Source organism: Rhodamnia argentea, chromosome 3 (assembly GCF_020921035.1).
Source record: "Rhodamnia argentea isolate NSW1041297 chromosome 3, ASM2092103v1, whole genome shotgun sequence".
Classification (NCBI taxonomy): domain Eukaryota; kingdom Viridiplantae; phylum Streptophyta; class Magnoliopsida; order Myrtales; family Myrtaceae; genus Rhodamnia; species Rhodamnia argentea.
This window is the reverse complement of record NC_063152.1, coordinates 19,951,077-19,967,274: the sequence shown is the minus strand read 5'-3', so window position 1 is coordinate 19,967,274 and position 16,198 is coordinate 19,951,077. Positions and strand designations below refer to the sequence as shown.

The 16,198-nt window shown below is 41.6% G+C and overlaps 2 protein-coding genes across 2 annotated transcripts; one reads left to right on the top strand and one right to left on the bottom strand.

Moving 5' to 3' along the window:
* The first annotated feature begins 4,902 nt into the window (after nt 1-4,902).
* Nucleotides 4,903-11,203, top strand: LOC115729781 (BTB/POZ domain-containing protein At1g30440-like). The gene is made up of 4 exons (XM_030660401.2): nt 4,903-5,821; nt 7,901-7,970; nt 8,782-10,008; nt 10,427-11,203. Exons 1-4 carry the CDS (start codon nt 5,763-5,765, stop codon nt 10,967-10,969), a joined length of 1,899 nt encoding a protein of 632 aa, XP_030516261.1. The 5' UTR covers nt 4,903-5,762; the 3' UTR covers nt 10,970-11,203.
* Nucleotides 11,204-11,631: 428 nt separating this feature from the next.
* LOC115728614 (cationic amino acid transporter 1-like) lies at nt 11,632-14,766 on the bottom strand. Its single transcript, XM_048275751.1, has 4 exons — nt 14,598-14,766; nt 13,905-14,298; nt 11,849-13,309; nt 11,632-11,753 (listed from the first exon to the last, which is right to left on the bottom strand). Exons 2-3 carry the CDS (start codon nt 14,290-14,292, stop codon nt 11,955-11,957), a joined length of 1,743 nt encoding a protein of 580 aa, XP_048131708.1. The 5' UTR covers nt 14,293-14,298; nt 14,598-14,766; the 3' UTR covers nt 11,632-11,753; nt 11,849-11,954.
* Between the last annotated feature and the right edge of the window lie 1,432 nt (nt 14,767-16,198).

Here is a 16,198-nt window from a genome sequence, read left to right as displayed (position 1 = left end):
TGCATGTCTGTCTCAAGTTGTAATAACGGCTTCTTGAGAGTCTTGGTTTCCAAAATCACAAAAAATGAAAGTTGTTTATTAGTGTCTTATTTAGTAGACTGAAAATTTTGATGCATTAATTTGATGTTTTAAGTGTGCATTCGTGCTTAATCTCGAAATTTGCCTATTTTGTTGAATCTGATGGTTTGCTGCTGAGTGCTCATGAAAGATGATTTTTCACATTAAAATGGGAGCTTTTTCAATATTATTGTAAAACATGAAAGTTGTCAGCGATATGTTTTTCCATTCAAACAAAAAAATTCAAAATTTTTTCTTGTATTTTACTATTTTTCCTGCATTTTATGATTATCGGTTTTTCCTTGAGCATGTTCGTGGACAATAGGGTCTAACTTGTATTTTTCATGCTAATGCATTAGAAATCATAAAAATTGGTCTTAATAAAGTTCAATCAGCATGTCTTAAGCTTTCTTTTAGTGCTTGAATTATCTTAATTAGATCTTGTCTTCATTGATAATTGAGCCTAAACGTGACCTATTCAATTCCATAAGTGACACTTGTGTAGGCTCACTAAGTCTCTTTTGATTGTTTGGCGTCTAAGGCTCAAAAGGCCTAAATGCATGGTTTAATTAAGAGCCTTTGCATGTGATTTGATAGATGGATGTTAGGATCGATGCATGACATGTGGGTAATCAAATGGGACCCTTAAAACCGAACCTTCCTTAAGCGAGTCAATGGGGTTAAAATGGGTAATCACATTGTGTGCATACAAAGGCTGATCCCGATGCTCATTCTCTAGTAGTTCGATTTGTCTCATTGACTTGTGGATATTAATGTGCTTTGTGAATGCGATCATGCATGTTTGATTAAGTAGCTTATCATGCTAAATTGTTTGATGTTTGGCCGGATACCATAGAGAATGGAGGTTTACGGCCAATGTCCAATCCGATCTCCCTTTTGTCGTACCCCCCGATCATGTCTCGGGTTTATTCACTTGGTTTGTAATTATTAACCCGACAAGTTGCGGGTTTTCTTTCATTTGTCCTTAGATTAGTTTTAATTCTTGCATGCATTCTCGTTAGCCCTTTGATTGCTTCGGATGATTTTATTTTTTTAGGATACATTCGAAACCTAGAAAATGCCATAAAAATTTCCACCTACAAAACCATTTTGCATGAATGCCTAGCATGGTTGCAAAAACATAATTAGTGATTAAAAGAAACTAAATTTCGCATGATCACCTTAAGTAATAATCAATCTCGCGGTAACCACAAGGGTTCTAGTAGAAATACTAGGATAAACTAATTCCCGAACCCAAAATCTCCGATTGCGCGAAATTGAGCGGCCTCTCCCGCCCACTCGATGGGGTTTCCGGCCTACCTAAAAGACCGGTGGCAACTCCTTTGGATGCACACGTTGCACATGCCACCCGACCATATTAAGTTCAAATATGAATTCTCGACTTCGCAACTTGGTATGGACCTAGGAAAGCTTGAGTCAAGGGCCCGCATTTGAGGCTCCCCTAGCAATCCATTACCCGCTTTCCCCACGATGGGATCGCAAGGGGCAGGTTGCGACAACAGTCTCGTTCAATCAAAATTGATGGTGTCCAATTAGCGATTAAAGAGTGATCATTTGAAGACCTGTCCAATGGCTAGTTTGGGGGTAAAAAACTATAAAAGGGAGATCCATGGTGACCGGTGTAGAGAGATTATAACACATAATTTCAAAGTGCTTGAGTTGTTCAGATTCACATATTCGTTCTTTAGAGCTATAAGTTTTATCCTTGATAGGTTTTGTAAGAGTGGTAAAGTGTGACATCTCTTGTAACTTTTCAACAATTCATATAGTGGAATCCGGTTAATCGACATTTAGCGTGGGAGAGTGGACGTAAGCTTTCTAAAGCTGAACCACTAAAAACTTTGCGTGCATTTCTCTCCTACTCTAAACTTTCTTTACTGTGTTTAGATTTCTGCATGTCTCTTTAATATACTTATTCAATTTGTGTTTTAAACGTGTTTAAATTCCTTATTAAGTTTCAAAACTGTTCAGAATCACCTATTCACCTCCCTCTAGGTGATATTGTTAGACACAATAATATCTTTCTCTACATTGCTCTTGGACATCTCTTGGTAAACAACTATTTATCAATTGTGGGCTGCTTCGAATAAGAGGCTGCATGATTAGAACTATTGGGTTGATGCTAAATAAATTTTAGATGTAGCATTCCTGGATTATGAACTGGAATTCTTGACCTTTTCCTTATGTCAAAAGGAGTCTCTTGTAAGTTAATTCGAGCTTCACATATATAATCCATAAATGCTCTATCCTTATTCGATGCACAATCCAGTTCATTCCAACCTCCTTCGCCTTTTTAGAAGTTTTCCGGGAGCAGCTTATTGTCCAAGCGCTCTCACTCCGGAGATCACTTCTCATTCTCATCGGACCGGGTTGTTACACTAGAAGCATTGTTAGTATTGTAAGATTGAGGCTAGTAGTTGTAAGAGTATCGAGTCCAAAGTTTTGCTGCCATAGACAAACTTGTGAAGGTTGGGGTATCGCTTGGACATACATATATATATATATATTTGTGGATGTTATGTGAATGAGTGGCATTACATTGAGTTTAGGAAAAATTAGAAGTTGTACCACTTGATGGCCCTATTACTTGTAATGTTGTAAATCCTTTGTAAGTAACTGCAATACAGAGGATGGATTATCCAAAAAGTAAAGGAAGCTATTTCTTCATCTTTTTACAGATGTTCATGCGAAATTAGTGCCTGTGAAGATCGAGATATGCAAGTAAAATCAAGAGAAATGGCTTTCACTGTCGGTGACAATGTAATATCAACCGTAAATTCACACATCATCATTGCGTATTTTGCATAAAGCACTCATTGATTGGAAGATCGTACGGTCAGAAATAATCGACAGTGTTATCAGAATGTTATGCTAGCAACTCCCTAAAATCAACTCACAAGAAGAAACCCAAAGACTTTTCAAGATAGTTCATTGTAAGTAATAACATTCATTGTGCAGTGGAACCTCTCGTACCCAAGCAAAAATGAAATGATGCAAACCGTGGAGGTAATATACCACTTTGAATGATATTACATTATAGCAAAATACCCTTTATATGTTGCCTTCAAGTGTGCCATCTAGTAACATCGCTACAGTCATTGCCTAGATGGCATCTTACCAAAAAATCAATAATCCACTTAATTACTAAGTTGATTTTTGACTTTACTTTTGTTTCTCCTATTAATTTCCCAATTCAAATAGTCAATTTAAGAATGTTGTCATTTAGTTTCTATATGAATTTCCTACATTAAAACATTTATATAATTTGGCAACAGTTTTCTTTTTCAGTTTAATTTTTTTTTATAGAACGTTAATGGCATTCATTTTGATTGCCAGTTTGCTTTCTCATGTTTTAAAATTCTCAAAATACCTTCCGTGCAAAATTCTTGAAGTAGAGTCTTATTAAATTTGTGAATTCCAAGTGATCTTTTTTTTTTCTCCCATATAATAACTTTTTTATTATGAACGTGTCTTATTTCGGAAAAACTTTGCCTTAACGGAAAATGATTTCTCCTTTTCAATTTTTTTATGGAAAATTTTCCTAAATTTTAGCATGTACATTTTCTTTGAGGTTTTCCATTGACTGATGATATTCAGCAAATCAAATGTGTGAAAGTCCAAAAAATTAATTTGCAGATGATTCTTTCACTTAAACAAACACACCCTATGATTCAATTTTCGACATTCTAGTATACATGAGCTTTTTTAGTCATAAATTTATGATTGTTCGAGGCTGATTTGAAATGTGTCTCGACAAATTTATATTTCATTGATTTTTTTAGTTCTTTTTCTCTTCCTTCTGTTTCCATTTCCACTTTGATATTTCTTTGTTTGCTTATGATCCCAGGCCTCACTGACCTAAAGCGCCAACCGCACCCCGGCAATGTCCATTGGGCCGAGTGATCGCGAGCCAATGCCCAATAATGCCTTCTTCAAAATTGACGTTCAAACCATGTCCCAAAGTTTCATCGCCAACCTTGCGAACGAATCATATGCCTGAATTCCGATCCAAAAAGAAAATAAAAAATCATATGCTTGAATGGCCGGTACTTTCCTTGAAGCTTACTATTCAAACTAGGGTTACTAAAAGAATAGACCAAGGATCGGAAGCCCGGTTCCGCTCATGTCGGCCCGCCCGATTTCGATCCGGGTCCTAGATTGGTCTGCGCCTTTTGGGCCTAAATTGATTTTTTTTTTCTTTTTCCCCTTTTTAATTTCAGGCTTGAGCACGTTCTTGAACTTAGGATTGAGAAGCTCGAAGGCCCGGGTGCGCACGAACTTAATAAAAAACAAAGATACATCCAAAACTCGAAACTTTTAAAATTCTAAAACCCTTAGAGAAGCAGTAAGAAGAAGCGAAATTAACAGTTAAATGGTAGATAGAACGTGGAAAGTGAGCACAAGCATTAGAAAAATATACCTGAGGCAGGGAGCAAAACGACCTCAACCACCTTCGGTCGGAGCCGATCCTTGGGCACATACAAACATGCGTGATTCGATCGAGCCGAGCGATATCCCGTTTGATTTCGCCTCGTTGACACCCCTAGTCGTACTTACAGCACGTGAAAACGAATTCTTTTCCATTTGCATTTTACTAATTTCCACCAAGTGAGATCCCCATTAAGATTCGACCCAAAAAAAAAAAAAAAATTCCCCAAGGTAAACAAGTCACTTTCACCGAAGTCTTGGAACTCCTATTGAATGCAGAGGCAGTCCCGTAACGCATCCAGCATGGCCTCCCTGTAAAAGCAGATGCCCGTTACTTCAAAAAGAAACCAAAAAGGGGAAAAACAATTGAAGAACCAAAAAAAAAAACAGGATTGATAAGCACCCAAAATATATTTCTCGAGGGTCACTGCGCTTCGGTTTCGCTTTAACGTATCAAAGCTCGCGCTGCTGCTGAAAAATGCAATGAGTGTGCTCCAAGCGATCGACCCCACATGCATGTAACGCGTCAGGGGGGTGTTGCTTGCTTTCGGAGCAGCCCATTAAAGTAAACCAGCGACCCTGTGTTTCGAGTCTCCCGAGCGTTTCTGCCTGTCTTTTCTGGCTCTGTGCATGATTAGTCCTCCAAGTCGTTGCTGATTATTTTAATCGCGAGGCGAAGGAGAAGCTCGCTAGGTGCTGCTGGATTAGCGTCTTTTCTTTAATGGGTACCAGCGATTCTGGCCCCTCTTTGTTCTGTACAAGTCCGAGCTTTGGATTCTTCGTTGTGGCTTTGGGACAGTAATTAAAAATACCAACTTTGGCTGGTTTGTCGGAATTCAGAGTAGTTCGGTGGGTTTCTCGGAGCAGAGATGTGTCTTGGGGGAAGAGGGGTTGACCTAGATTTGCTGTCTGAATGCCGCAGGTAATGTACATCGAGTTCAGAACGGAATCTGGGCATTCGGTGAAGAAGGGTTTTATGCGTCCCTGAGTGGAGTTGTTTGGCGGGCATTTTGAGTTTGTTGGATTTGCTGGTGAATTTGGTAGAATTCTACTTGTCTCTGAAGTGAGTTTATGCTTTCTGGAGTTGCTTCGCGGCCGAAAAGGGTCTCTGGAGAAGCTGCATTTTGTTGGGGGGACTTTGAATTTCCTGGGTGGTTTCTTACTTGGGAGTGGTATTGAAGACAGATTCTTTTTGTGGGTACAGCACAAGTTGGGTCTACTCTGATTGGTATACGAGTTTGGATTTGTTGGGAGAAATGGCCTGTGTGAAATTGGGATCCAAAAGTGATGCATTCCAACGCCAAGGGCAGGCTTGGTATGTGCCTCTTCAATTTACTATTTCGGCTTTGCTGTGGTTTTTAATACCTTTCTGGTATTTTAGATGGGTGTTGAGAATTTGGACTGCTATCTGTTGGCTTGATTACAGAAATTTGGTTCGTAGACACCTGTAAAGATTGGAAACACTACACTTGTATGTTCCTTTTAATTCTGACCGGTTCATCCTACCCTTAATTTTTGCTTGAATTTTCGCAATCGGTAATCCTTTAAGTTGGCAAACTGGGCTAGGCATCCATTGTTTCACTTCTCCTCCAATGCTTTGGAGACCTGCGGAATATGAACTCGTATGGAAAGTTCAGAACTTCTTTTGCAGGAGTTCAATTTGATGTATAATTGTCGATTTGAAATTACACAGTCAAGTTGCACTTCAATCATTTGCATCGTGCTGCTTAGGTCACAAGGTAAAAACTTTAGGTTGTAGGTTGCAATATTCCAACTGTTTATGACGGCGCAATTTTTTGTTTTTGTTTACAATAGTGGAAAATAAGCTCCTAATCTTGCAAAGGTTCTGTACTGGACTGTGCATAATGGAGTAGAGATGTCAGTTTAGGTAGCCCATCCAGTAAAGTGGAATGAGTTCTAGTTAGTGTCGTTGATGCAGATGTCGCAATTCTAGTGTGGTTATATCTGAGATATTCATGAGTGTGTACTGAGCAAGTTTCTTGAACCAGATAAGTTTAACAATAATTAGTTGTGGCCAAGGTGTTTAGTCAGATGGAAAAGTCAAACAGGATAACTGAGATCCTAGCCTTAAGTTTGTATCGTAAGTAACTCTAAGACTGAGTAAGACATGCAATTTATGGAAAGTCGGTTTTCATTGGAGGTGTTTGGATGTACATTTATGTCCAAGCCACATCAGGAAAAGCATATCTATGTACTGAGTTCCTGAATTTGTCTGTGGAGATCTGGGCCTATTCATTTGCGATTGATGACCAGCTCTTTTACTGTGTGTTTGACCTAGTCATCTTTTACTTCAAAACTTAATATCTCTTGAGGTAAAGCTAGCTGTTTGAACTTCACTTGAGACATAATTTTTACCCCAATGAACACATCTTTAGACATAAATCTAGCTGTTTCAGCATCACTGGAAGCCTTATATTTACCGCAATGATTATGGTAAGCAAAATTTTGAAGCCGTCAGTGTGATAAGTTGATTGATGTTTCAGCTTTGCCCTCTTGTTCTTCAGAGTAGCAGAGTATGCCTTGGATTGATCATAGTGAGTTCCAACTGCCTCATTATTTGCTGCTTCTAGAGATGCTCCACTTCCTCTGCTGATCTTATACAATTAGTTCACCAAAGGACCTTTCTCATTATGACTATTTTTAAATGACCCTACGTGCTGGAACCAATATAACATCGCATTGTGAAAGTTTCTTCAACCACTGTCTTACATTTGGTTTTAAGTATGCACAAGATAGTTTGCCTGTATGGCATAATGCCATGTCTTTGGGACTGGGGAATTTTTGGACGTTGTCCTGATTCTGCCCTAACGTCGCTGCTGAGGTAAAACAGCTTGTTGATACTGAAATGGAAATATGACCCTGCCCCCTTACTCAGGATTGGTATATTATCTGTTTTTTGCCATCTGACTTATAATTGCCTTGTCAATATCGGACGCTCAGTTCAGAGATCAAGCAATTGCCTGTGTTTCTTCTATCTTCTTTCTTGTTTTACTTTTCCCTTTTTCAGAGGTCCCCAATGCAGATTACTACCTGCAGCCTTGAGAGGAATGGAGCTTTAATGCTTAAGAAGATTTGTCCAACATCTTGAAATCCATTTTAGTTTCTCAAGTTCAAGGACCTTGTTACTCTAGATGAATAGGAACTTTAGAACTTCCACTCTTATTTGTCGTGACGTGGAAAGCAGAATAAAAGAAATGTGTAGTTCTTTCTGTAGCAGGAAATGGAGAACATTCATTTTCTCAATTGGATCTGTTAAAATGTTTTGGTCAGGCTAGAGCATTCTGTGTGCATTTTGTATCGGAACTTGAATCTAATTATATTGTGTTGATATTTTCTAATGTATCTTGCGTCTCATGTCTCTGAATACTCATAGGTTCTGCACAACTGGCCTTCCAAGCGATCTTGTTGTTGAGGTTGGAGAAATGTCCTTTCATCTGCACAAGGTGACTGTCCTTGCCAATATGATTATCTCTTCGGTATTTAATTAGATGAAAGCACTGAATATTTAGTGCAAGGAACTCATCATGAGCATATACAAGCAAGAAATACTAGTCGACAAGTTTTTTGTTAAAATTTGTTCATCATTTCCGTAAAGAACACGGTTAGCATTAATTTTTACCAGGAATGATGTACTAGCGTTTACCTCTCATTTTTCTTTTTGAAACATGCATCTGTTGATTCAGTCATCCAAATGAAGAGATGATTTCAGAATTTCTTATACAAAATCAGTTGGTCTTATTCATTCTGTACGAGGTTTTGTTCTTGTTGGTTTCATGAATAGGCAAACGAGAGGGTGTGAGATCTTGTATAGAACAAAACCGCCGCATGAGCGACGTTCTTCAAAACGTGGTGATGGGATTGGTTTTTGACTTATTGGAGCAAGACATTTTACCTTGTTCTGACCGAAAATACGGAAATTGGCATAAATGCGCTTTAAATTCACTGCAAAGAGTCGGCAGCACAATAATTTAGCTCGTTCTTTTCTTCCTTTCTGTAGCTCTACTTGAGCGCTATTTTGACATATTCTATCACATAATGAACATGGAAAATAATGTAGAAGTTCCACATAGTTCATGTTGCTTAGGGTGGGAGTATATGGGACTTCGGAGAGATAATATCCCAGAAGTCTAGTCACTGTCTTGTTAGCAATTTACATAACTCTGCTTCAAACAGGCCCTTTCCATTATGTTAACTACATTCAATTTATATCTCGATTATGTTTCAAGATTGATTTCTTAAACCTCTTATTTACAGTTTCCACTGCTCTCTAGAAGTGCGGTCATGGAAAGAATGATTACAGAGGCATCTGAAGAGGGGGAAGAAAAATGTTCCGTAGTCCTTCCGGATATTCCTAGTGGTGCCAAGACATTTGAACTTATAGCTAGATTCTGTTATGGGATGAAACTCGAACTTAGTGCCTCGAATGTTGTGCACCTCAGATGTGCAGCCGAGCATCTTGAAATGACTGAGGAGCATGGGGAGGGTAATCTTATTATGAAGACTGATAATTTCCTTAACCAAGTAGTCCTTAGAAGCTGGAAAGATTCCCTAAAGGCACTCCAGACCTGTGATGATCTTATTTCTTATGCTGACGAATTCAACATCACTAAACGCTGCATTGAGTCACTGGCCATCAAGGCATCGACTGACCCTAATCTATTTGGATGGCCCATCATGGAGCACGGCGGACCTTTGCAGAGTCCAGGTGGCAGTCTTTTGTGGAATGGGATAAGCACCGGTGCGAGGCCCAAGAATCTAAGTTCAGATTGGTGGTATGAGGATGTGACGGTTTTGAGTTTTGCTCTGTACAAAAGGTTGATTTCATTGATGGAATCTCGTGGCGTCAAACCAGAAATAATCGCTGGATCACTTTCTTTCTATGCCAGAAGGTACCTCCCTGGCCTGAATAGGCGTCGGGGGATTACCGAGTCTAGTTCCAACCTGTCTGTTATTGGTCCGGCAGCCTTACCTTCCGAAGTGGACCAGAAGAGCTTAGTGGAAGATATTGATCGGTTACTTCCTATGCAGAAAAGCCTTGTATCAACTAAGTTCTTGTTTGGTCTACTCCGAACTGGTGTGATTCTTCAAGTAAGCCCCTCTTGCGTATCAAATTTGGAGCGAAGGATTGGGATTCAGCTTGATGAAGCTACTCTTGAAGATCTTTTAATGCCCAATCTATGTCATTCAACTGAGACGCTCTATAATGTGGACTGCGTGCAGCGGATTCTTGAACACTTCCTTGTCATGGATAAAGCTACTGACGGGGCCTCTCCATGTTCGGAGGACAATGGGGAGTTGATTGGATCACCTTTGCTGACTCCTATTACAATGGTCGCAAAGCTTATTGATGGCTATCTCGCGGAGGTTGCCCCCGACATTAACTTGAAGCTCCCCAAGTTCCAGGCTCTTGCTGCTGCTGTTCCTGATTTTGCCAGACCCTTAGATGATGGTCTTTATCGTGCAATAGATATCTACCTCAAGGTAAGTCTGTCTAATAAAGAGTTGAATGTTATTTTTGTCTTGTCTTCTCTAGCTCCATGTCGGGAAAGAGAACAGAAGATGGATAGTGACAGACTATTGATAAGAATCTTAAGGAGTCTCCAACTAATCATCATGCCCTCAATGAATGTCAAATATTTGGTTCTGGTCTCTACATTCTGCACCAAACTGGCTGTTTTTTCCAATAGTCTCATTCCTTTTCCCTTTCCTCCTCTTTCTTTCTGCATTTATTTATTTGTTGGTAGTGGACCAATTCATATTTCCTTTTCATTTGATTATGAAATATGCTCAGCCCAAAGCTCTTGGGTCGTAAAATCCAGATGGCAACATCCGTTACATCTTCATCATAGCTATCTAGTTTTTTCGTTTATGTTTCTTATGCAATGTTCTTATTCTGCAGTCACATCCATGGCTGGGAGAGTCAGATAAGGATCAACTTTGCAGGCTGATGGACTGCCAGAAGCTGTCCCTTGAAGCTTGCACTCACGCCGCACAGAACGAAAGGTTGCCTTTAAGAGTGGTGGTCCAAGTACTATTCTTCGAGCAGCTGCAGCTTAGGACTTCGATCGCTGGGTGTTTTCTGGTATCAGAAAATCTTGAGGGGTCAAGGCAGTTGAGGAGTGGGTTTGGTGGGCCGGCTGAAGGAGGGTGGGATACAGCTGTGAAGGAAAACCAAGTCCTGAAAATCGGGATGGACAGCATGAGGATGCGGGTGTCTGAGCTCGAGAAGGAATGCTCTGTGATGAGACGGGAGATCGAGAAGTTGGGTCAGGCAAAGAGTTCGAGCTCTTGGACGAAGAAATTCGGGTTCAAGATAAAGTCTCAGATGTGCAGCGCTGAAGAGAAATCTGTCAGCCAGAACAATGGAACTTTGACCGGTAGGATCGAGAAGCTGAAGGAAAGGCATGGTAAACGCGAGGAAAACTTATCTTTGGATGGATAAAGACCCTTTGCTTTTGTTACAGCTTTTTCTCAGTAAAATTCTTGCCTTTGGTTATTCCACTTCAATCAATTTTACATGGTACATCGAAAGCTTAGTCTCCTCAACGGTGTACAACGTGCGACAACTTTGCTTATTTTGTAGCCTTCCCGTACTTTGCTATGCATTGGACATAGCAAAAAACTTGACCATTCATATTAAGCACATGTGGCAGATAAATCTGTGCTTTTGTATGTTCATATATCTTCTTCAGCCTTCTATTCTGGCTTTCTGTAGTGTGGTCATGAACCTCTATCGATCGCTTATCTTTGATCGTCTGCCAATGGAGATACTTCATCTCAGCGTGGAATTTTTGTTCACCGCTTCTTGCTAGTGCTTTTAGAATCGGACTTGTGGGGAAGCTTGTTCGAACTGGCAAATTCATGATCCAAATGGTCGTCAAACCAGCTAAGTCATAGCTGACGGGCAGGATGGTTGCCTTGACGGATTGTAATCCTTCGACGGTGTATTCACAGTGTAATGAATATCACACGCCTAGATGGTCGACAATACACTAGCTTCATCAAAGACGGATGACTATTAGATGATGGTTCGCCATAAAACATTTTCAAGAAATGCTGGTCCAATTGTTTTTTTGGTTTTTCCGTACATTGTCATATATCTTTGTAGATCATCACAGGCATTTCTCTGATAATATTTCTCAACCAGTAATCCTAGAAATGGACAGCACAACGCATGCCATATGCACAACTTCCTGAAAAGAAAGCAGGAATCAAGCTGAAGCAATCTTATGACCTTCTTTCAATGTACACGAAAATGAAGCTGCATTTCGTCTCAAATTCCTTCTCCAATCCTCTTAGCCTAAGAAATGAACGACACAACCCATACCACATCCACAATACCATCTACACAATTCCTAGAAAAGTGAATTAATGTGAAGCAATCTTAGAACCTCTTTCACTGTACATGCTAATGAAACTGCATTGTCTCAAATTCCTTCTTCAATCCTCTTCACCTTCATTTCCCCCTCATTCTTGCTCTCCTCAGCTTCCTTGGCGGTGTCATACGATGCATGTAACCCGAGCAGCAAGTAATACAGCAACAGGAAGCCGGTCCAGATCCCAAACCGCATGAATGAGTCCTTGTCGATGGATCCGAGAAGGAAGATGTTGATGGCAATGGAGGCCGACGGCACCCACGGGACAAAAGGCACCCCCCACAGTTTCGGATTGCGGGCATGAGGGACAAACAACCTCAATGCTGCAGTTGACAATAACCATATGGGCACCGTGATCACGTATCCTATCCAGCCTTCACTTAGGCCCCAGTAAGCAGCCGTTGCAATAGAAGACCCAATTATGAGGACGAGGCAGGCAACGAGCTTGTTGCGGTCCACAGCTGTGGTCGTGCCACTAACATAGTAGCGACGGACGAGGAGTCCGACAGCCACAACCATGAAGATGAACAGGGTGGAGATTGAAAGGAGATTGGACAGGATATCAAGCTTGGTGAAGAAGGCTATGACCGCTGTCGCAGCAAGCATGGTGACAGTGGCATTCACCGGGGTCCCCGTCCTTTCGTTAACACGGGCGAACCAGGGCGGCATCATGTGGGTCCGGGCAATGTGCGTAAGATATCGAGCCTGTCCAACAGCACTGACAAGCAGTACGGTCGTCATGCCCTTCAGCGCGCCAGCAGCAACGATGTACTTGGCCCAGTTCCACCCGACGGCCTGGAACGCCACTGAGAAAGGCGCGTTCTCGTCAATCTCCTTGTAAGGCTGCATGAGGCAGAGCGTTACGGCCATCAGGCAATAGCAAGTGGTTGTGATGACCATTGAGCCCACTAATCCAATGGGTATGTCCCGGGCAGGGTTCTTCGTCTCCTCAGCCATCGTCGAGACCGCATCAAACCCGATATAGGCAAAGAAGAGGACTGCTGAAGCCTGGAAGATGCCTCGCGCCCCATTAGGAGCGAAATCAGAGTAGTTCTTCGGCTCGGCTTTGGTTAGGCCCGCGATGATGATGAAGAGGATGACGACGATGTGGATGACAGAGGCGATGGAGTTAAAGATGGATGAGCCCTTGGTGCTTAGAACCGCGACGACACAGACCGCAGCGCAGACGCCGACCGCTATGGGGTCAAGCTGGTTGTAACCCTCGGCGAGGCCGTGCGCTTTGATCAGGAAATCTGTGGGCTTGTGGTTGAAAAGGGTGGCGCAGTAGGACGTCCAGGAGCGCGCGACGGCAGCGCCGCCGATCACGTACTCAAGGATGATGTTGCCGGCAGCAATGAACGCCACAAAGTCGCCGAGCTCCACTCTTAGGTACGCAAATGATCCACCTGAACGAAGGAGGAGAAAGAAATCATATTCAGTCACATCGTTTGCAAGCTTCGCAAGATGTGTATGGATCACAAGCTCCACAACTCAATTATTAAGGAAGACGGTTAAACTTTGACATTGGTATATGACTTGAAAAAATAAATTAATCGCGCATATTACAGCAGTTCAACTAGAATATACCAATCTAAGTTCATTCTCAGTGGCATAAAAATACAAGAAAAGTCTGGAATTCCGGTTCAATACGCATGAAAAATGAAATCTTTGAGAGTTTGACTCGTCAACTATCTAGGACAAATGAATGTCAAACAAGAATTGTACAGCCGCAAATGCTTTGTCAAGTCAAAGATCGTTTGAAGATGACGTGCGGGAATTGGGAATATCATCTTCCTCCTGGGACACCCTCAAGAACTAGACAAATCCACGTCAAAGTTGACGGGTGTCCCTCCCAGTCAAGACAAATCATTTAAAAATTGAATCTTTTTAGTGAGATGGTGCGCCCTCACCTGAGATTGTTAAGCTCAACTTAGAAATTTAGTGACAGTCGCTATCAATGAAGGGTGGAAACAATAAAGACGGCGTCGTGTTTGTACTCACCGGCCGAGGGTATCTCTACCGCGAACTCGGTGTAGCAGAAGACGGAGAGCAGGGCGGAGATGCCGGAGATGACGTAGGACAGCACCACAGCGGGGCCGGTCTCCTTCGCCTCGAGGCCCGTGAGGACAAAGATGCCGGCGCCGATGACGGCCCCGATGCCGAACCAGATGAGGTCCCACCAGTTGAGGGTCCGCTTCATCTCGTGCTGGCTCCGAGCCTTGACCTCGTGGAGCTCCGTGGTGTCCAGCGACCGTGTCACCAGCCGGTCCCGCAGCCTCGCCGGCGTCTCCCTGAGGGCCTTCACGTAATTCCCGAAGCTCGCGAAGGACTCCTCGGGGAGGAATTCCTGCTTCGAGCAACACCCTCTCCGACGTACGACCTCCCCCATTTTCGTCTGGATCATCAAGAAACATGACAGACAGAATCCATCAAAAGCCGTTGGACAAGCATAAGAAACATGGATTAGCGTACACACTGCGATGAAAACATGGAAATGTCGACGAGCGAATGCTTCACGACCCACGATGAAAGCAGATCAAAAGAAGGTGAAAGATCAGGAAACAACGAGATCTGAAAAACGTCAAGCGGAGCGGTCGAGACCCGGAAGCGAATCTGTCGCGCTGTGTCCCTGAAAGAGCGTAATCCCACGAGGAACGAGAAACTCGGTCAAAAGTGAACCGTCGTGAATAATACCTGGGTCGGGAGAGGATCAGGAGAGAACTGCGGCGGCGGCGGCGGGCGGGCGGGCGGACGGCGGCGGAGGAGAGATTGAGCGGGGGGCGAGGTCCGAGAAGCAATGCGGTTTCTCGGAATCTGAGAGAATCCGGGATCTCTGTGGAGTACAAATAGTTGGAATCACGAGCGTTATTTATAGATGACAAGTAAACAAAAGGAAAAAAGAAAAAGGAAAACTATCGCATGGTCCGGATGCCAGTGAGCCCTAGGTGAATCTGAGCAGTCGAATCATGGGGACGCTCCCTGTGGGTCCCAGGTTATCCAACGGCTGTTATTGATGGAATTGCCAGCTCGGAAGGGTTGACCAGCTGCCAGCTGAGCCGGCAAATGCGGGGCCCAGCCAAAGCGGCGGGACGCCAATTTCGGGCAGGTTTTACACCTCAGCGTTCCCATTTTGGCGCTTTTTTGGGGGGGATCTTTGGAATCCTAAAATGATCATAGTAATTAATATGATCTCCTTTTAAAATTAAGTATATTTGGTAGAATTGTGTGGCCTACCTTTTATGCTCTTATTAATTTAGGCTCCATTTGCTTTGTGAAATATGAATGATTTTGAAAATATTTCCCTAAAAATGATCGTTTGCACATGTTAAAATAATTAATCGATGGAAAATATTTCCATTATCGATAAAAAATTTATGTCTAAATATTTTCATTGATGACGAATTTTTTTTTCATTTTCATTTTTAGAAAAATGTTTTTCTAACAATTTATTTTTCATGAAACAAACGGAGCTTAAGGATCACGTTTTGCTCCGTGGCTAATTAAAAGACGTTTTTCTCTCACGAGAATTTCTAATAGATGAATTACGAACGCAAAGATATTTATTTCCTTTTAGCTTCGATCTATACGAATTGATTATTATAGATACTTCCATAAGAGTCTTTGAGCTATTGCCATACGTAGACGTGAGATCTGAGTATAGCAATTTTATCATGCAAGGTACTATTAATCCTTGCTAAAGAGGGATCTCTTGAGAATGATATTTTATATGGTAATAATTTTATGTAATTCCATAGTAAATGGGTGGAATATTCATAATTTGTATGCAAAAGGACTTTTACCTCGGGAATATCTTTCTTTCTGTAGTCGTGAGAAAGTTGGAATCTTGTTCTTGGTGAATGGGGAAAGTGCATGTGTGCTAAAAAATGGGGAAAGTGCAAAGCGTTCATACTTTGTTGCCTTCTTTACATTTACGTGCGCGGTTACTTCTTTTTGGTTTTTGGTTGGTTTTGCCTTTCTAAACCCCTAGAAAAATGAATCCTACCGAAAAAAAAGAAACCCTACAAAAATGGACACGTGTATGCGTTGCGCCAAGAAATAAAAATGTTTTACATGTGTGAACAAAAAGATAAGATGATATTCAAGGGTCCGGACCACTTCATATATTAAAAAAAATAATGGACAAAAGAATAGGAGAACTAAAATCATTGTGACTGTAGGATACAATGACACAAATAACCCTTGAATTTTGATCTAATATTTAAAGTGGTTCATAAACTTTTAATTTATCCAATGTAATTCTTGAACTTTAGTCCAATACGCAATGTGACCCTTGA

What these genes read in the sequence shown, in the direction of transcription:
- LOC115728614 (XM_048275751.1), bottom strand. Translation starts at nt 14,292, where the DNA reads ATGGGGGAGGTCGTACGTCGGAGAGGGTGTTGCTCGAAGCAGGAATTC. An exon ending in GGTAGAGATACCCTCGGCCG is followed by an intron (nt 13,310 to 13,904) that starts GTGAGTACAAAC and finishes TCCTTCGTTCAG; the next exon opens with GTGGATCATTTGCGTACCTA.
- LOC115729781 (XM_030660401.2), top strand. Translation starts at nt 5,763, where the DNA reads ATGGCCTGTGTGAAATTGGGATCCAAAAGTGATGCATTCCAACGCCAA. An exon ending in TGTCCTTTCATCTGCACAAG is followed by an intron (nt 7,971 to 8,781) that starts GTGACTGTCCTT and finishes TCTTATTTACAG; the next exon opens with TTTCCACTGCTCTCTAGAAG. An exon ending in CAATAGATATCTACCTCAAG is followed by an intron (nt 10,009 to 10,426) that starts GTAAGTCTGTCT and finishes CTTATTCTGCAG; the next exon opens with TCACATCCATGGCTGGGAGA.